Source organism: Cyprinus carpio, chromosome B23, assembly GCF_018340385.1.
Source record: "Cyprinus carpio isolate SPL01 chromosome B23, ASM1834038v1, whole genome shotgun sequence".
NCBI lineage: Eukaryota > Metazoa > Chordata > Actinopteri > Cypriniformes > Cyprinidae > Cyprinus > Cyprinus carpio.
Genome location: NC_056619.1, coordinates 15,688,766 through 15,709,822, shown reverse-complemented (window position 1 = coordinate 15,709,822; position 21,057 = coordinate 15,688,766). Strand labels below are relative to the sequence as shown.

Sequence of the window (21,057 nt, the reverse complement as noted above, 5' to 3'; positions counted from 1 at the left end):
GCAAGGTAAACAAAAAGAATATTTGCATTGGCAAAGATTTTTTTTTTTTTGTATGCCTGTTGCTATGAAGAAATCTGTGTAATAGTATAATAATGATGCATGTTTCTTCTTTGTGTAGATACTCCGTCTGTGGTCATCCCAGTGATGTTACTGCTCTTACTTGCACTGATAGTGGTTGGTGCCATCTTGTGGTACAAGAAGAGAATGCGTGGGTAAGTACATAGAACAATTTCAGTGTGTACAAAAAAGACACTCTTGGGCTATAGCCAAAATTATTTTGTGTATTGATCAGACTTTTTTCCTGTCATCTTCCTCATTTTGCTGTAGAGCAGGGATCTTTGACTTTTTCAGTTCAAGGGCCTTAGTTTTGGTGATTAGACCTTGTACTATATTTGGAAATAATTGTACATAATTATTTAGTATGATAAGGGTATGATTATATTATACATTTTTAAATATTTGTTTGGTTAATTACATGTAATTATATAATTTTTATTTTTTTATTCTATAATTTTAATTCTACATTGATTTTAATTATCATGTTATAAAATGGATTTTTGTTGAATGCATATTTTTTCTACAAAATTTAGTCTAAATGCCTGGATTTAATCTAAAGCTGGCGAGCCCAATTCAACATGTTAAATTAAAGCGAAAGTGATGAAAACGAGCAAATAAATAAAGGCACAACAACATGAGCCACTTAAAATGAAATTACTTTATCAACATAATTGATATTCAAATTGGTAAGAAAGCACTTTTTTGTTTACGTTTAGTATACCTGCGTATATCTCGTATATCCTTGTTTCGGTTTCTCCTTTTGAATGAGGAATATATACAATGATAGCTGATGATATAGACAGTCAGTTCCTCTCACGCAGGCGCAGATAATTTTGTGTTAGTTTGCAGTCGGCTGTAGTGTGTGCAGTGTGTTCAAGTGCAGCTTTGTTGTCCAGATGCTGCCGACACAAGGCCACAACACCGTCAGCTTTCGTCGCTGCTAGTTCTTTGAAGTTGGCTTGGTACGTCCCTGCCTTAAGCTCATACAATAATTAACAGACCCACTTCAGTACCCTGTTGAAGACCCCTGCATAAGAGCATTATTTCCTGCACATTCCTCTTTAATTTAGCACTTAACTCAATTTCCAGCTCTCTCACTTTCTCTCTCTGTGGTTAAACTGCATCTTTCTGTCTCTCAGGTCTTTGAGGCGGGGCAAGCCCAGCTCCAGATGTTCGCGGTAACTTTGACTCTATAACAGCAGGCTGTCATCCTAGTCCATCCTCACCTCTCTTCTCTTCCTCCCCTATCATCATACTCTACCTCTCTTTCTCCCTGCTTCTCCTGCCTGATCCTGTACTGTTACTGTGGTATTCCTGTGGTTTTTACCAGTTTCAACACAGGGATCTATTGACGACATCTAAAATAGATCAACTGGTTGGTGCAAGACGCAGCGCTGGGCTGCGTCCTGTCCCTCTCACTCCTCGTCGCGCCATCCTGTTGACGTGTGTCCGTTTTATATGTCCGTGAGAGCAGTGTCGCTGTGCTTGAAGTGTTTGGCACCTCATTGACCGTAGTGGACCATGTCTTGTGGATATCCAGCTTTCTCTAAGACCCTGCAGAGTTGCTCACTCTGGCTGGCAGTGTCCACCTGAAAGCACATGGATGGTTCCTCAAAGTGTCATGGCTCCTTCCACTTGTGTTTATACGGCAGGAGAGACCTTGGTGGATGTACCGTAGCTGTGTGTCTGTGTTTGTGAGTTGCTTGGAGATAGGCTACTTTGTGTGTGTGTGTGTAACTTCCTGTGCCTTGGCTCGGCCTGCAGAGGTGTGTTGCGAAGAAGCTTGGACAAAGATGTAACTGCTTACTGGTGTTTGTGTCCGCAGAGCTAAAGGATTCCAGCACCAGAGGATGACCAACGGAGCCATGAACGTTGAGATCGGGAACCCAGCGTACAAGATTTATGAAGGAGAGCCTGACGATGACGCAGGAGAGCTGCTGGACTCCGAGTTCACTCTGGATCCAGATAAGGTGACACCTTTGTTATTCTCCAACCCCCTTGTAGGGGATTTTTGTCATTTAGATTTTTAGAATATTGTTTATTATAATTGTATATTTTAAAGTGTATATTTTGTAATCATTAGTTTCAGTTGAATTTTTTTTGTGCTAAAATGTTTCATATTAAAGTATAAAATCATTTAATGTTTTGTATAATATATGAATGGTGAATGGAATGAATGCATATACAACAAACTATATGAGGTGAATCCTGTAGTACATTAACTGTTTTGAAAATAGATATGACCAGGTTTTATGAATTGGACATTCAAGACAAACTCATTCATATTTATTGAAAAGGGATGAGAATCCAGTTTGTGACTTGTATAAGAATCGTTTGAATGAAAATCGTATTTTAATCGAATGTCTAATTTTAAATTATATTAGACAATGTTTTTATTCAGAAAATATATTAAAAGACTTTTTAAAAAGGTTTCTCCTGGGGAAAAAAAGTTTTTTTTTTTATTATTGATTAAATTGAAAGATTCCATGTGATTTTTATCAGCACTATTTTTGTTATGTGTATGATTTTTATAGTGTAGTGATTGTTTCTTAAGAAAATGTTATATTACTGAAAATTATGATACTGTTAATGTTGCCATGAATATAGACATTTTTGCTGATGTGGCGTTAAAACATAAATAAATTTATATAAATTATTATTTATTATTTAATATTATTAATATACATTTAATGTAATATATTTATAGTTTATAATTATTGTCTAATATCATTAAAATCAAAATGACAATAATAAACAATTTTATTTTATATACATTTTATGTTCATATTATTTTATATTCAATTATATATATTTTTTTATTGTTATTTTTGTATTTAGTTATTATTCTTAATTATGTATTTAGTTATATCAGTGTGGATGTGTGGATTTTTTTTATATATTTCAACAAAAACTTTAAATTCAATATTTGAATACAATCATAATGGATTGAAATCAAAATAAGAATTTAAATAGGTTTTAAAATATTTTTCTATTTTATAAAATAAAAATATGATCATATATTAAACTTTTTAATTATTAGTTTGGTAAAAGAAAAATATTTTACATAATTTTATATAGGGTCTAATATATGATTATATATATTTTATTTAAATACTAGTTTGGTTGGAGAAATTAATTCACTTTTATTAAACTTTTGCAGTCTAAACGTTTGTCTTGAATATTCATTTTTCATACTTTATATTATAATGTTGGTATTGCGTATATTCCCTTAGATATAGTTTATTATTTTTAATATATGTCATAAAAATAGTTTGGAATTTTAAAATCTTTTATGGGCCATAAAAATAATCATCAGCTTATCTGCATCTGTGTCTCTCTTGCAGCCCACAAACTTCACCAACCCCGTATACGCCACTCTCTACATGGGCGCCCATAACAGCCGTAACTCTCTGGCCAGCACAGACGAGAAGAAAGAGCTGCTGTCTGCTGGAGACGACGACATGGGAGACCCGCTGGCGTAGAGTCCCGGCCAGACGCCCACCCTCACGCAGACCGTTATGCCTTTACATGTCAAAGGAAAAGCAACAACAGCAGGAACACTGTACAAAATGTAAAAAAAACACACAAAAAAGATCAAAATGAAGGACACTTTTGTATGTGATCGCAGTATTATATTTTATTCTTCAAGAAATCCTTCTGGTCAACAAAAGAAAGCATTTTCTATACATATATTTTTTTTTTTTTTCATTCCTTTCCCTGTTTTTTTTTATTTTTTCTTTTCTTCTTTTTCAGACATTGCATAGCTAATTTCTCACCCTTCCCCTCCATTTAGCCACTACCTCTGTGCTCAACAAGATGCCAACAACAATATGGGAAATCTTTTTTTCTTTTGGTTTTAAGTTTATTTTTGTATCAATTGTATAGAGTTCAATGTTTCTTTTAGGAAAAGCAAAATTGCCAATTGTTGCTAATGAAATGTAAGGGAGGGGGGCACGGCCGACTGAATGATACTGATGCTGACTCGGCCCGTGTGTGATTTCAGATGGCTGAACGAGTCGGCATCGCTTTTATTTCTATACTGTTATCTCAGAGAACAACGCTTACGATGATTGTCATACTCCCTGCACAGATTGATTTTATATATATTTACATATATAATTAACAAAGTGTCTTGACAAATATACCCAGGAATACAAGCAGACACCAGTACGAATAGCAGTATAACTGTCTTTGTTTTAGCTTCGGTTTTTTTAAGGGATGAAAAGATGTGGATTGAATGAATGAATGAATGAGTGAATCCAAACGGATGGTAAATGTAAGGTCATTCCAGAACTGTTTCCAGGGAATCAGTGGCCTTGGTGTGTATTCAAGCGGTACGTCCAAAGGATGCGGGCCTCATCTGACGCCATGTCTTCCAGTACGCCGGAAACAGCCAGGAGAAACGCTCAGATGATTGTCGTCTGCTCTCGGTCGGTGTGGCTTTGACAGAACTGTTCCATACCACTTCAGTGGGAGCTGTGTGTCACTTTTAGTTCACTAGTTTTGTGTCTTATGGACTTTATGCTCGGTGTAAGTGCATTCCTGTGAGGTTTGTGTGGATCCAGTAATAACTCACTGCCTTGCTGCTACTCTTCCCATCATTCTCATCTGCCTGACCTGTAGAGAGACTCGGCCAGCCCTGCTTGCGGCCGAGCGTCCACTGCTTCTAATGGAGGTAACCCGTGCGCCATAGGCTAATGCATGGATCCAACAGCGCATAAAGACTAGCATCGGCTCAACAGATACATGTTAACAGTATTCATCCGAGCATCTGGATTTAACGTAAAGTGTCTGCTCTGTTTACGATCAAATGTAATTTAGCACGGCCCTCAGTGGCCTTTTACTGTCACAGATGACTAGTGTCACAACCCTGCAACCGTTTCTGTAGTTTTGTTGTTAATTTTTTTTTTTTTCTTTTTTTATATACAAAATAATTAAACTGCTTTTTATAGTAGAAATGCATGTTGGCTCAACCCTTCTTTTGGAGAGACTGTGTGATGTGCGTTTCTTTTGTTTCCAGCTGGAGATCATCATGAATCACAGACAATAACACATATTCAAAATAAAAAATGTGTACATAAATATAGAAGTGGTTTCTGGATTGGTGCTCTGCTGTAGGTTGGTAATGGGTAAAAGTGGTCAGTTTAGAAACTGTTTTGCCAACAGAGTCCATGCATTGTGCAAATGCATTATTTCAATTCAGAATTTAAAACAATTACTGTTCTCCTAGTATTAGATATGATCAGGGTGAATACAGGTAAAATAGGACTCTTTCTGGTTATTTGTCATTGGCATTAATCTAAAATATGATTCCCAGATGTTTTAACTCCTTACAAAAATAACTAAATCTACATACAGTGTAAAAAGTAAGAAGTAAATCCAAAGGTAGTCCCACTTCACCTGTATTCACTGCAGTACACTGGGGAAAACTTTAACCAAATTCATACAAAGGCAAAGTCGAGTCTCAAATATTTTTATTTGCCACTTCAACAGAACATCCAGTTAACTGCTGCATTCATTGGTCTAGTTCAACCAAATAACATTAAAACTTTGGTACATTCATCTTGTGCTTTGTGTTTCCTCCCAAATGGCTTGATTTACGTCCAACAATATAAAAAAAAAAGAGTTCAGTCTTAGAAATAACTCCAAGAAGATATGAAAGTTGTTAGTGTTTAATTGATGGTTTTCACGTGACGTCACACTGGAGGGCAAAACGAAGCTACTTGCTTCACTGACCGACAGTTATCTCTGTGTAGATCGCATTTAGTAGTAATGTAGTAAGATGGTGATATATAAAAAAGCTAAATTCAGTAAACATCTTATTGGTGATGTATATTTTGTACAGGCAAGCAGATGAACCCAGAATATAAACACAATGTGCAAAAAGTTTAACATTAAATGGTTTCCCATAGAAACCCATTATAAGGAAAACTGAACCATTTAACGGATTGCGTTGATATTCCGGCCTCATCTGCTTGTCTATGTAAACTATGCATCATTAATATAGTGATTACTGAATTTCATCTGTTAATATTACTGTTTTAAATATATTAAAGCAGTTTAACTGTTTTCGCAACGTTTCGTCGCACTGTTTAATGATTGCAATATTGCTGCGGGTGCTTAATATGGATTGAAAATGGTCAAAACTTGCATTTTGTTCACAATTTAGTTTTGTTCTTTTGAGAGGTGATGTACTGTAAATATTTGCGGCTGGGAAACAGATGGAAAAGTGCTGCAATTCTATGGCTGTTTTGCCCTCCAAGTCGTCGAGCCGGTAACGTGACTGAAAGCTATGACTTGTCGTGTTTTCCCTTCTCTCGAGCTTGACACTTCCGGTCCTGGCTTCTGTTTGGTCATATAGGAATTATAGGTTTGGAATATAACCGGCAGCGCATCTCGAACAAAGCAACTAAAGCACTGCCTCGCCTAAGTTAATGCTAAAATAAAGCTCATGAAATTTTATATCGAGTCACTAGTTGAATAATCGGTTCTTATTCAATGACAGTGCAAAGAAAATAATTATTCTATTAGGGACATATCAGATAATGAAATTAATCCTATAAAACGTTATTGTTGGTTTAAACCAAGTGAATTAGGCTAATACAAACCATGACGAATGTCCTTCAATTTACTTACTTGGACAACTGAGTGAACTGCACAGCCAAAAGATTCTGTTATATCATCTTTACAATCCTGGAGTGATTTCCATGGGATAAAAAATGCATTTATATACATAATAATTCTGTGTGGTAAAGAACGGATTTGAGCGTTATTCTCTGAGGAAGAATACGTTTCAAGGCATGGCATAACGTTATGTACACTTTGTTCCGGTACATGCGTATTAAACATTTAAAAAGCTGGGCGAAGAAGGCACCATCACTAGGTCAACAAGGCATATGGTAAGTCAAATAGAGCACTTAAAGCTGCAACGGATAACTGCATATAATATTTAAATTAAGCATCCGAAATGTTACAACATAATGATTAACACAAGTATAAACTTAGATACATCAATATTGGCTATAAGAAATAATACTGACTCAGCAGAAAGGCACTTCTTTGTAACCATAGGGGTTAAAATACTGGAGACAGACTAGTCCACTCCAGGTAGTTAGGATTAATAAATCTTTTGAGTTCATAGTTAATAAAAGAACTGTACAAACGGGCTCTGGCCTAAAAGTCAGTGACCTCAAGTCATGCTTACATTGCACAATAAAAGGAAATCCACATTAATGGGCGTGAGATCCCATTGGAAGGCTCTTCAGTGTCAGCAGGCTAGTGTTACCGCTGTCTGTGTGTCAACCACAACAAGCATTTTTCCTGTGCCAACGCAAGCTGTTACAGACGCTCCTCAGGATTTGCGTATGCGAGCGTTCATGAGGCCGCCCTTAATGTCTGTGCTTTTATGGCTTTATTGAAAGAGCCTCCAGTGCAGAATCCAAAAAGGATTTCCATAAATAAATATCAACTTCCCGACCCCCTTAAAACCAAAGACACTGATTTGGTCCTGCACTTCCCTCAGTCACTGTGAATTGCAGGAAGATGCCATTTCAGAAGAAAGCGGGGGGAAGTAGCATTGGGTGAGTGAGTGAGGGGTCTTTAGGGTCGCTTCCACCCATTCCGGATCACCGCGTCAGCTCGCAGGAAGGGCTGGCTTCGGAGATCTGTGAGTGGGGAAGGGAGAGAGTTAAGAGTTAGATCAGGGAACATTTAGGGTAGCTGGGGTCATTCTCAGCACTTGAGCTGGCTGCTAATATTTGTGCTGTCTTTGAAAAGGTTGAAGGAATGCAGAATTCTGTAGATCTTGCTTTTCTAGATCTTAAAGGAACAGTTCACCCAAAAAGGAAAATTCTGTCATTTACCCAGCCTCATGGCATTCATGCTTTTATCTGGGAAAGGAGATACAGTATTTAGCATAATGTTGATACTATTCTTGTCCTTAGAATGAAAGCAACTGAGCTGTCAAGCTCCAAAAAGGAATAATGTGTCACAGTTTCCACAAAAACATTAAAGGGAAATATCACCCAAAATGAACATTTTAACATCATTTATTCACCCTCACGTTGTTCCAAACCTCTAGGAGTTAATTTTTTGTCTGTTAAACACAAAAGAAGATATTTTGAGGAATGATGGTAAACAAACAGTTGATGGTAGCCATTGACTTCCATGATATACTGTAGGAAAAATACTATGGAAGACAATAGGGACCGGAAACTGTTTGGTTACATTCTTTTCCAGAGTATCTCATTTTGTGTTCAACAGAAAAAAATTGTGAGGATGAGTAAATGAGAGGATTTTCATGTTTTTGGGTGAACTGTCCCTTTAAGCAGCACAACACTGATTGTAATAAGAAATGTCTCTTAAACATCAAATCAGCATATTAGAATGATTTCTGAAGGATCGTGTGACACTGAAGACTGGAGTAATGGCTGCTGAAAATTAACCTTTGCCATCACAGGAATAAAAAAATAATATGTTTTAAGACAAGAATGGTAGTGTATTTAAAACAGCACCTTGGTCATTTAACAAAATTTCTTTTAAATGACACAAGGCGTAAATGACATTTCATTTTTTGTGTGAATTATTCCTTTCAAAGTTTAAAAAAATGCAATAAATATAAATCTCAATAACTGCTTCTAGCATAAACATAGGCATGGCCCTGCACTTTTAAAGCACACACAGGAAAACACTAACAGAGACACAAAATAAATACAATCACTGCAGTAAGACCATTCAACACAAATACGTAACTGATAGATTCAGTGTTCAGCAAGGTCTTAAAAGATGCATTTCCATATATAATAAAACACTACACCACTATATACAGTAACCATTACATGTAGATCTTGCTGAACAGAAAATGGAGTTGCATGCAGGTGACGATACAGCAGAGGGCATAAACATGTTAGACAAACAGCAAAGTGCAAAGATACAGCGGACAAACACAGCTTTACATGCAACAGTGATGACAAGAAACTAGAGATTTCATTCCTGGGTCTTTTCCAATATATGGTACTGAAGAAAAGCTAACAAAACTTCTACTAGCAAAATATTCTAAGATTTTGTACTACTGATTAGTTTGTAATAAGATTTGATATCTATGAGGTTATATAAAACTATAAAAATGTTGTAGTTTAGATTATATATCTTAAGGTATAAATAGTATATCATATAGTAACAAAAAAAAACAGAATTGTGAGATGTAAACGGAGTAAAAACTCAAAAATGCTAGAAGAAAAGACAGAATTCGCCTTTTTTTTTCCTCAAAAATTCTAACTTTTTTTCTCAAAATTGTGAGAAACAAATTCCAAATTGTGAAATAAAAACTCGGAATTACAAGACAAAAAAAAATTTTTTTCATTCCGTGGTAAAACTATAAAAAATATAGCTAATTATCCAGCCCAATCTCATGGCAGTACATATTTTACAAGGTGGCTAATTCGTACGAATTCGTACAACCACACTTTGTGCCAAATCGTACGTATTTTAAGAGTTGCACAATTCGTATGAATTTTTACGAATGACCTACACCTAACCCCTCCCCTAGACCTACCCGACACTGGGGTTTAGACAAATCGTATAAAATCGTACGAGTGAGGTCATACAAATTCGTACAAATTAGCCACCTCGTAAAATATGTACGAATTGGTCATAAGATAGTGCTGAATTATATTACACAACAACAACAATCATAAAAAAAATATAAAAATTCAAAAATGCAAAAAAACAAAATACAATACAAAACTTCACCACACAACAAAAGCATCAACATTCAAAAAATATCAATAGCACCGCCAAAGCAACTGAGCTGACGGTAAAAAGGCAGACAGGAGCAAAGCGTCATGAAGCTCCATGATGCCTTTCTTACCCTCCAATTATTTAGTGCTCAAATTTACTCAGATTAATCCCCTGTTCTGCTGGAAAGGTAGAACAAAGAGTTATGGGAGAGAAGATGAGAGTTAGCAAGTGACAAACCAAGTGAAACATAATAAGGACTGTTACACAGGCCAAATCTCTCTGGACAATATGACAAACAGAAAGACCCAGTATAAAAAATATTATTATTAAATCATAAAAACGTATATGTAAAAATCAGGCAAGCAACAGTTTTACAGTACAAAAATATGATTATATAATATTCTATACAGATATTTTAATACTTTTCAGTCCATTTGTCATAATTCCCTTGAGAGAGATTTGGCCGGTCCCTGTTTCAGATGTGTGAACAGCCACAGCTTGTGCTTCCCACTTTTCCATTGTGCATAGGTTAGTAGAGGATGCTGGGTAACCAAGTGACAGAATGGGTCATGCGAGTGGTTGTATGCATGCACTTTGCAACTGGTAAGAGAACGGGACAACCTGCGGCATTAGGGGCAGTTTTTTTGGGGGGATTGGGGGCTAGCAGATGGACTCGTCGAAGAGGTTGGTATCGCAGAAGAAGCGAGAGCCCCGTTTGGCCGTGCGGGCTGTGAAGGGCACACTCTTCAGCACTGAGGGAGGGAGGGAGGTCAGAGACAGAACGTTATATCTGAGGTTAAGAAGGAGCATGTGTTCCTAAAAGAGAAACCATTTGTTTTGACCCTTGCAACTTCCTGGCATTTTTTGTGCAGGATGTTTTCAATCCTATTTAACAGTGACAGCCATAAAATCTTCTTCACATAGGTACACTTATCGGTCAAATATTAGGGGTCAGTAATGTTTTTTTTGTTGCTGTTTTTTTAGGAAGGGCATCAAATTGATCAAAAGTGAGAGTACAAATATTTCAAATTTTACAAAATATGTAGATTTAACACAAAAGCTATTCTTCTAAATTTTCTATTCACAAAAAAATTAAGAAGCACATAGAATGAATACTGGAATGCATTTTAGAACGATTTCTGAAGGATCATGTGACACTGTAGACTGAAGTAATGGCTGCTGAAAATGACATCACAGGAATAAATTTCATTTGAAAATATATTAAAACAGACAACAGATTGCAACAATATTTCACAATATTACTGTTTTACTGTACTTTTTTAAGAAAATAAATGCAACTTTTATGAGACCTCTTTCAAAAACATCAATAAAATCTTACAGATCCCGAACTTTTGAACAGTAGTGTGTATCTCAGTGTTTTTTAAGGAAAAAGTGATTATTTAATGATTAACCTGAGCACAGGATACATGGGTAAACTTTAGGAATAAACACTTAAAGTACATGTTAAACATGTTCAAGTAAAAACGTAAGCATTAATAGAGATTAAATCCTGTTTACTTTGTGACTGGGGTAACAGAAGAGGAGATGTGGCTATTCTTCATTCTGTCAGTAATATCTATGGCTTCATAAGGCTGGGACATTGTTTACTGAAATGTTAAAATAGCGAAAAATTCCCTATATGTGCAGAACCTCTGGACTACATTTAAAGAGACAGTTTTAGCAATTTTGTCCGTATTGCAAAATCCGAAAATCTTGAATGAGAGTGTTTGCCAAAAAAAAAAGATTCAGTGGTTATTAATTTATAATAAATGTAAATACCCTAAATGGAGAGCATTATGTGAATGATAGATTATGGTCTTTTGTTATTAAAAAATGATAGTATTTCCTGCACAGTTTCTGCAATCTCTCTTAAGAGCATCCTGTACAATTGATTTTCATACTTTCATACCATTTAGTTAGTATGCCATCTAAATAACTCTGAATATCCCTGAGGGTTGATTCAAATTCTGAACCATTGGTTTTAACTGATATGCACTTGTAAAGTGTTGTGATTGAGCTGTAAGGGCCGATGTTTAACATAACAGAGAGTACACTGCTGATGTGGAGAGCTGTGGACCACCACAGTGATTGTGGACCCCTGGCTGATGGGTAATGTAGTCCTGCCTGGCCCACCTGTGATAATGTCTTCAATGGTGCCATCTTTGCCCTCATATACAGGCCGGTGGTCCTTGGCTTGTCTGCGTCGGAGCTCTGCGATCAGTTCATGCTGCTGCTGACGCTTCTTTTGAGCCTGGACCTGCAGTGACAAAAAAACAAACAAATGCATGTTTACCACCAATATCATCTGGAAGTGCTTGAAATATTTAAGGGATACAAGGGCAAATTTATTAGAATAGAATGGTATTATAGTAAAAAACCTGCAAGTGGTATGCACACATACACTAATTTTCATGCATTGGATTTAATCAAATCTGATTTCAGATTCTGAAAGATCTGATTATATAACCCTGAATGTTTAAATGTGATTCACATATTCGTTTGCATGTGCATTACATGTATTCTGAACAAAATGTGTTGCGTTCAGAACCAGAGAATGCCACTGCCATACATAATGTCACCGGAGCTTTCATGAGTATAATTGCTGTTTTTGACTTAAAAACACACTGATCCTGAAAAGCTATCTTTTAGTTTGATATTAAAGGAATTAAAAAAATAATAATTCTCAGCTCTTAGATTTCACCTTGGGGTCACGCTGTTTGGCCTCCTGTGCTAGTAGTTTTTCTCTCATGGCTTCCTCTTGCTTCTTCCTCTGTTCGTTTTCCTCCACAGCCTCCTGCAGAAAACAACAACAGTTCCGATAGAGAGGTGAGTGTGATCCGGGTCCTGCCACTGCACAAAACACAGGCTACGACCTCGCATCTGAACAATCTAACAGCAACCTCTGAGAAGGGATATGAATATGGACACACACAAACACATAGAGATCTTGGACCTTTGTTGGTTTCTCATGTAGACTCATAAATCCACCAGCAGAACAATGTGAGGAAGAGGTGTGTGTATGCGTGTGTGTCCGGGTTAAAGGCGGTGAAGGCAAAGCCCGGTCTAAACACAGCAGCTGCCCTTAAATCTCAACCCAGCTGCCCCTTCCTGTTATTCAGCCTCTACTAACGTCTGCTACTCCACCCCAGCGCTCTGACGCTGATGCACCAACAGGGAAGACATTAAAACAAGGATGGCCAAAGGATATAAACACACATAGAATCTGTGTGTGCATTCAGGGTCTGAACCCACAACCACTTGGCTAGCAGGCCAGATCTTTCATCGCATCATGTTTACTAAACATGCCAGACAGCAGATCACACGGACGGCTCCTTCCTGTCCTTAATGACCTAAAACCAGGTCAGGTTCACCTTTCCCCCCGAGGCTTAGAAAATAAAAGTCTCTTCCTGATGAGTATACAGAGTCACAAATGTGTTTTCTCCTTCTCATATCATGAAGATTCATGATTCTTCTGTGCAGTAACTAGGACCACTGAGTGAATCATTTAATGGATTGCAGTACCTTGTAGGCTTTGATGAACCGCACAAACACTGGGAAGAACACAGAGGGCGGCGTGGTCTTAGGACTCTCCCCAAAGTAAAGCACCACATTGCTGAAAGCCTCCTATAAATGGATTTAATTTGAGAATTAGATGATCTGGTTTTGTATTCAGAAAGTGTTTTGTAAAAGAGAGAAAGGACACCTCAGCAGTCTTGGCGTCTTTTTGTAGTTTGTCCAGCTGTGTATCGCTGGTCTGGAGGAAGCCCTTGAGTACAGCGTGGTCATGCAGACTGCACTCTCTCCTGACCAGATCCATGCCCTTACCCAGCTCCTTAACATCCAACAACACGTTCTCCAGGGAGACTGTAATGGAAGATTTCAAATTAATGCAATTAGAGTTCAAATGGAGATAAATCCAAAGAAATTAATATCATTTCTGTAAATGGGACATGTTCAGTTGAAATTCCAACCCTGAAGGACACAGACCTGCTGCAGCCTTATCCACAAAGTGCAGTTCATTGTAGAACGCAGCCAGTTCAGGATATTTCTCTTTGACGACCAGAGCAATGTAGTGCAGCAGTGTCATCTTCCGGTCAGTACTCTTAGTATCTAGCAGCTGAGAGAGAACAACATCAGCATGGGTGAGAAAAAAAAAGTGTGAAAAGTGACATGACATACAGCCAAGTATGGTGACCCATACTCAGAATTTGTGCTCTGCATTTAACCCATCCAAAGTGCACACACACAGCAGTGAACACACACACACACACACACCCGGAGCAGTGGGCAGCCATTTATGCTGCGGCGCCCGGGAAGCAGTTGGGGGTTCGGTGCCTTGCTCAAGGGCACCTCAGCTGTGGTATTGCTGGCCCGAGACTCAAACCCACAACCTTAGGGTTAGGATTCAAACTCTCTAACCATTAGGCCACAACTTCCCTTGCCTAAGAACAGCATTGTTATTCAACTAAGACATTGCTAAAGCCATTTCCACACTCGAGCTCACCAAATCCAGACTCTGAAGTTTGAAACCATACACCGAGCCTCTTTTACTACTGTTCATGTAGTTGCCCAGGGCCAGAATGATCTGTGGAGACAAAAACGGATAGTTAAGCATAACTGGAGACCAATTTGTGATGATTTCGAACCCTTATAATATTCAAAACGAGAAAACATTTACTTCAAGGATCTTCTTTAACTTTGGAGAAGACTTCACTGACGCTGATGCAGCGATGATAGCGTTGAGTTGCTGCGGATTTAAATGAACAGATGTCAAATCTTGATTTGATCAGGATGACCGTGATATTGCCAAGAACACATTCGTAAATCAACATGTTTGTTGTTCCAGGAATAAAATTCCCATCAAACAAACTAACCCTATACTTAACCCCAAGCCTAACAACTCATAAAATCAGAGGGTAATGATAGGTTGATAAGTCTATGCCTCAATTTAACCCCAAAATGTGAATAGGAATGTTGTTCCAGGAACAACAGGGATGCTGGTCAAACAATTTTCACAAATCACTGTGGATGCTCATTCTTCACCAAAAATCTATTTAAAAACCCCACAAAATTTCCCAACTTCCTATTTGTTGACCATCAAAGTTGCTCACCGGGGTCAGCATGTTGACATTATCACTGAAGTTGCCCACAAACGTGATGATGCTCATTCTCTGAGTGAGCCGCTCAATCTTGCTGAAGAGGAGCATGAAACGGTCTTCCTCAGCCAATTGGTCCAGAGGTCTCCTCTCGCGCTCATACTGACGCAGTAGTTTACTCTCAGCCTCCGTGGGCAGAAACCGCATCAGGCATTCCACAAAGTCCACTGGCAGGGCTTTCAGATCAAACCTGCAACATGGATATTGCATCATTAATCTCAGAGGAGATTTTTGAGAAGATTGAGACACTTGCATATGTGCGTACGTTTGAATGGCTTTGCAAATCTCTTCTGTGGTCTTGTTGGCCTTGCGCAGAGTGATGGCCAAGTTCTTCGAGCGATTGGCATCAAGCAGCTGCACTTTGTTGATGACCTTGTGGGAAACCTTGCTCTTTGAGCATGACAGATCCACCAGAGGACCCTGGGCTTTCGTCTTGAACAGCTCCTCGAACTTCTCCAGATCCAACTCCTACGTGACCAATCAAGAGCACAAGGCATGGGTGGAGAGTTTCATTGAGCACGAGCTCAAAATAATGTGCAAACCTGAGTCATACTCAATATCACCTCAAGCACACGCTCATCATCGATTTCGTTGAAGACGGTGCCATTGATCTGGTTGGGTTTCAGTGCAGTCCAGTTGAAGACAGGAAGGCGGAATTTGGTTTTTATGGGTTTCTTGATGCGTATGGCTGTAAGATAAGAATAAACATTATTTTTACAAACATAAATACGTATGACAAGATCCTGAGAATGATTTGTCACTGTGACCCGCTTTAATCTTTTGTTCGCAACAAATCAGAGCCAAGATAGTACTGTTTCCTTTTATTATTCGTAATTTTGTATTACCTGATAAGCCGACACTAAGGATGACTGATGGTGACGGTCCAGGCAGAGGTGGAGGAGGTGGAGGAGGAATAGGAATACACTCGACTATATAAAATAAGAGAGATGTAATGCATTAGTATGCATACATTTTCAGCTTTACTCTTAAATCTGTTCCCAAACAGTCACAAGGGATAAAAAGATATTTAGTTAGTCCCAGTCCAGCTGCTTCCTCAGCAGAAACTGCTCCTCAGCTAAAGGAAACACCCTTAGCTTTTCCTTTTCCTGCTAGGCTTGCAAAGACTTGTACATTTAAAGCTCTGTATCTAAGAAGGAACTTAGTGTGCACAGCTGAGCCTTGTTTTTCTGATTATTATACACTACAATAACTCTCCATGATCTTGAGCTTCGAGGGAACCCTTACATATCTGTTTTCCATTGACAGTGGGCTTGCACTGGTGCCAAATCTAATCTTTTCCTTGTCCGTCCTTGAAATCAAATGATTTCAAATCAAATGAGTTCCGAGAATCTCAAATCATCTAGTTAAGCAACAGTAACTGTTAGCACACCACAGTCATGTTCTCAGACTCAGTACCTTCTGAAGGGAGTGGTGGGGCAGGTGGAGGTGGTGGTGGCGGTGGAGGTGGAGCAACAGCTTCAATAGGAGCAGGTGTAGTGACACCCAGACCTCCACTCCCACTCATGCTTGCAGTAAGTAAGCCCAGGTCTCCCAGAGATGCTCCAGCTGCCGCTCCACCAACCAGTCTTCCTCCACCCAGAGCCTCAATAGCAATATCCCCATCAGGCTGCTTGCGTAAACGGATGGTGCCTTGCTGCTCCAGCTCCAGCAATTGCTTCTCAATGTTATTGTGCCTCTGGAAGGCGGCGTCCTTCTCCTGGATCATCCGCCGCAGTGTGTGCACTTGTGAGCTGGTGGACTCATACGTCTCCTGCATAACCATGAGAATGACCAGTCAAAGATGTTAGGGTACAAAGGTAGTTCAATACATTTTTTGTACTTTTCTCTCAGCTTAGCAATAATAAGGCTACACAACACATGTAAATACTCTATTTTCATATATACCATGGACTTTTTTCACATTTCTGTGGGTCTCAGAAGCATTAGTCATCATAGTTGGGTAAACTTCTATAGTGGTGAATGAAAACTATAACAAATATAATTTTGATATTTATCATTTATGCCACAATAGCAAAAGAAACAATCCACAATAGTGTTTCTATGACTTTCCAATTGAGGTAAAAATATTGAGAGATATTTAGGCATTTATATTAGATATTTATACGTTTTAAAATTGTCCAAAACGTCCATTGCACTGAATAATTACCATAATTATTTAATGGCAATTTCTATGATGGTACTTCAAAGAATACCATAGTAGATGTCCAAAAAACATGGTATCTTACTCTCTGTTATTAGACATTTAGACATCTAGTAACCAGATTATGCAAAAGCCACAAAGGATTAATAATCAGTCATTCCTAATAACAAATTTTCATTGTACAGGTTATCATCATTCCTATTACTTATTCATATTACACAAACAAATCATGATATGAGGTATTTGCATGTCAAGCTCACGAGTGAAGACGATATAAATGATTGAGAGTGACTGAGGCCTACCTTTATGGTTGCCAGTTCCTTGTCTTTGTGTAACAGCTGTTTCTCCAGGTCTGCTACCTTCATCATGGTCTCATTTTCAACATCTTGAAGCTTCTCTGTCACCTAGAACAAAAAAAAGGAGGAGCACGAGAGAAAACATGACAGCTTGAGAGGCTGCGAAACAAAAATGAGTGAAGATAGAGAGGCGGTTCAGAGCATTAATCCTATAAACATCTCTCCCATACCCTTTTAAGCTTCATTCTATCTCTCTCACTCTCTTATGGATCAATAATAACATTCCCAGCAGTATGACACAGCAGATGAGGTAGCATCACTTTCACTTTTGAAGCAGTGAAGATTACACACATAGTGGAATATTTGGAGAATTCGGTTCTCCCCCAGCAAGAGGAAAAAAAAATGTTGTGTGATTCTCTGTTCATTTCAAGACCTTTGCCATGAGCATAACTCAGCCCAGCAGAAAGGCCCACCACTGAGTCAAGATCAGAGGAACAATCCGAGGTTTGTTTTTACACTGCCTGCTTTCTGCATACTCAGATTCACAAGCCTTATCTGTTGAACTAAACACTTATAAACCCAATCAGTTCTGCAAGTCAGATTATAAATTATATTTTAAGATCTCTCTACACCAAAAGTGAATGATTAAGCTATGCATAAGGCTATATGTTGTGAGTGAATACTAGGAAATAACCCTGATTTCTCTGGACTCTGTGAACTCTGATAAGGGTGATGTCATTAAGATATTCAAAGTGTTAACATGACTGACCTGTGATATGATAAACTATCATTAATATAATATAACAGATCTGACATAATAAGGATATGTATGAATACATTAAATCAAAGTGCAAGTGTGGTGATATAAGCAAACATTTATAACATAATTGGTCCAATAAAAAAAATTGGCCGATAATGACATCATAATATATACACTACAGCTTGAAAGTGTGGTGTCAGTAAAGAAAATACTTTTATTTAGCAAGGACGCATTAAATTGATCAAAGGTAACAATAAAGACATTTATAATATTGCAAAATATTTCCATTTAAATGAAATGCTGTTCTTTTGAACTGCCACAAAAATATTAATGACTGTTGAAAATTTAGCTTTGCCATCACATAAATAAATCACATTTTTAAAAAATATATTACAGCCTTAGCAATACTTCTGTCAAAAATATAAAGAACTGTACTGATCCTAAAGTTTGAAAGTACATGTACATATTTATGGGAGTTTTTAAAAATTAAAGAAATAGTGGTGCTTATGAATTTCCAAAGCACTTATAGACCTATCACAACTGTGTTGAATAAACTGCAAGATTATCCATAAATAAATTACAAATAAAAAGTATTTAATTATTTATTTTATTATTATTTATTAAAAAACTTTTTATTTATTGTAACATAATCTGCTCTACATCATTTTTTGTAATGTAAGCATTGAAACTTTTCACATTGTAGCTGATGTATGCTGAGTGTATAAGGTATAATAATAACATAGCATTAATGAAAGGGAGTATATAATGGTTCTTACATGAGACAAATGTTCTTCCAGCTCCTCCACTTTCTCCAGGGCCACATTCTTTGTTTCAGCATCCTCCAACAGACCTCCAACATCAAACACATTATCCAGGTAAGCCTGGATCTGCACCGACAACTTATCACTCTCTGTGTGCTTGGATTTCTGGAAGGAAACACAGGGGATTTCTTAATATTTTATCATGTGAGTTTAACAATATCTTCAAACATCTGTATGACTGGATCATTCAATAGTATTTCAAATACAAAAAGACATCTACGGAAAAAACTTGCCTTTTTACTTGGCTATTTAAACACTGAATGATTTTAGATCAGTTTGAACATTGACTGGATACCTCCAGGAAGTCATCAAGCCCCAGCTTAGTGAACTCAAACTGCAGATGTACACGGAAGTTCATGTCCTCCACAGAATGGACCACAATGTTGATGAACTGCATACAAGCAACCTGAGACACAAACCACAAAGTCAAACAAATCCATGTCTCACACAAAATACTGACGTGCTTTCATGCACCTACCATGAAGTCGATGTTCCCATCTTCACTACGGAAATACTCCATCAGCTTCTCAAAGCGGTGCTTCTCCTTACACACCTGCACATATTTTTATTTAGTCAGTCACAACAACACAGTAACCCTTCAGTCCAGTATAAACAGATGTGTTATGTATTAAAATATAAAGTGTGATAGTTATAGTTCTTATATCTTCACAAATAACCATCCAACTTTACCAAAAACAAACACAACATAGAAGAAATTACTGAGGTTTCTAGTTCTACAAACAGCAGAGTACGAGGTTATGGGGTTCAGTGAAGCTGAGACTGATGGAGAATTCAGATCACAATCCATACAGGAGAAATTCAGACTTTATTGTAGACTTCATAAAAAGAAGCGGATTGAAAAAGCAAAGGAACTATGTCATGCCCTCGCATTTCACTATGAGAGAATAAGAAACTTATTTCAAATACTTCAATCAGCTTCTTGTTCGTAATGCTTTGCTGATTTAAATGTGGAACGTTTAATTCATTAGTCTAAATTCAAAGTTAGCTCAACCACAGACTCTTTGAAGACTGGTTCTGGCAGTCAGCAGCAGGCAGTATTTTATTTCAGTCTTTCTCACAGCATTGTTGTGACTGCTGTGTTGATTATCTCTCTTAGTTTCTCAGGATAGAGTTGGACAGTTAAGGGATAATTGGCCTGTTTCCGGTATTTAAATGACTAGGCAAACAAAACTAAGCGGTTGAGTGAACGGTTGAGTCTGCGGGCAATTCTCCCCCCCCAAAACACTGATCCTTATCAGAGACGGGTTTGATGAAACGACTGGCTTAAGATGTGGTGTTTTCCAACAAATGCATGTGGGAAAGGAGAAAATGGCCAGCTAATTGGTTGTATATGTGCACGAACTGAAAAACAAGGAAAAAAAACTTTAACATAATACAGCATCCATGGTTTTTGTAAGACACATGCAGGTGTAAAAATCTCAGGATCTACCTCTTTGAAGTTATCAAACGCTGAGAGGATGATTTCATGGCCTCCTCGCACCAAACACACAGCAGCCAGCAGCTCCAGGACCAGCGCCTTTGTTCTACAGGCAGAACAAAAGCTTCTGTGAGCATTCAACTGGACCAGAGTGGCAGAGCAGGACTCACACAATAAGACGGGTAACATTACCAACTTGACAGATCATTACCCACCCACACCTGCTTAGATCTATCCTTCAGGGAGAACAGCAGCTTTGTGTCCATTGTTATACAATTTTCAAAATCAGAAACGTGATAGCGCACTTTCATCTTGAGCCTCTCACTGGGGTCACATCTGATGCTGAGTATCAGGGGTAGTTTTATGGTGATGTTTTGGAATGACACAATCTAAGAAAAGCCTTTACAGCACAGTTAAAGGCATTGGCGTATGATTCATTGAGCTCTAGGAATGATGCTCTCAAAAGGTTAGGGGGTGGGTTTCCATGTTTCAGTCTGAACTGATCTAAGCTTCTACTACAAATACACTTAGTCAGACTGACACTAATCCGCTTGAAAGAATTCATTCCTACCAAACAAAAGCACAACTCTAATCCCCAACTTCACAGCGCCACCAAAACTAAAGGTCACT

The 21,057-nt window shown here is 37.9% G+C and overlaps 2 protein-coding genes across 8 annotated transcripts in view; one reads left to right on the top strand and one right to left on the bottom strand.

Moving 5' to 3' along the window:
* The window catches only part of LOC109071622 (low-density lipoprotein receptor-related protein 1-like), a 119,774-nt gene extending 114,755 nt beyond the window's left edge, over positions 1–5,019 (top strand). Inside the window, exons 87-90 of one of the 2 annotated variants that reach the window (XM_042751411.1) lie at positions 119–212; positions 1,197–1,235; positions 1,883–2,027; positions 3,402–5,019. In XM_042751411.1, coding sequence (XP_042607345.1) covers positions 119–212; positions 1,197–1,235; positions 1,883–2,027; positions 3,402–3,539 — 416 coding nt within the window. In that variant the 3' untranslated portion in view covers positions 3,540–5,019. The remainder of the gene's footprint in view (positions 1–118; positions 213–1,196; positions 1,236–1,882; positions 2,028–3,401) is intronic. The other variant, XM_042751412.1, reaches the window with a different exon arrangement.
* A 495-nt stretch (positions 5,020–5,514) lies between these two features.
* LOC109048338 (formin-like protein 3) overlaps positions 5,515–21,057 on the bottom strand; it is a 46,664-nt gene continuing 31,121 nt past the window's right edge. For 3 of the 6 annotated variants that reach the window (XM_042751442.1, XM_042751448.1, XM_042751447.1), the window contains 19 exons: positions 20,440–20,533; positions 19,468–19,542; positions 19,285–19,395; positions 18,945–19,094; positions 17,415–17,516; positions 16,368–16,722; positions 15,797–15,880; positions 15,515–15,639; positions 15,217–15,419; positions 14,907–15,141; positions 14,474–14,542; positions 14,300–14,380; positions 13,783–13,912; positions 13,499–13,659; positions 13,318–13,419; positions 12,497–12,589; positions 11,929–12,052; positions 10,417–10,547; positions 5,515–7,721 (listed from right to left, as the gene is read on the bottom strand). In XM_042751442.1, coding sequence (XP_042607376.1) covers positions 10,456–10,547; positions 11,929–12,052; positions 12,497–12,589; positions 13,318–13,419; positions 13,499–13,659; positions 13,783–13,912; positions 14,300–14,380; positions 14,474–14,542; positions 14,907–15,141; positions 15,217–15,419; positions 15,515–15,639; positions 15,797–15,880; positions 16,368–16,722; positions 17,415–17,516; positions 18,945–19,094; positions 19,285–19,395; positions 19,468–19,542; positions 20,440–20,533 — 2,386 coding nt within the window. In that variant the 3' untranslated portion in view covers positions 5,515–7,721; positions 10,417–10,455. Of the gene's footprint in view, positions 7,722–9,925; positions 9,975–10,416; positions 10,548–11,928; positions 12,053–12,496; positions 12,590–13,317; positions 13,420–13,498; positions 13,660–13,782; positions 13,913–14,299; positions 14,381–14,473; positions 14,543–14,906; positions 15,142–15,216; positions 15,420–15,514; positions 15,640–15,796; positions 15,881–16,367; positions 16,723–17,414; positions 17,517–18,944; positions 19,095–19,284; positions 19,396–19,467; positions 19,543–20,439; positions 20,534–21,057 lie in introns of all 6 variants that reach the window. The other 3 variants (XM_042751445.1, XM_042751446.1, XM_042751443.1) reach the window with 3 other exon arrangements.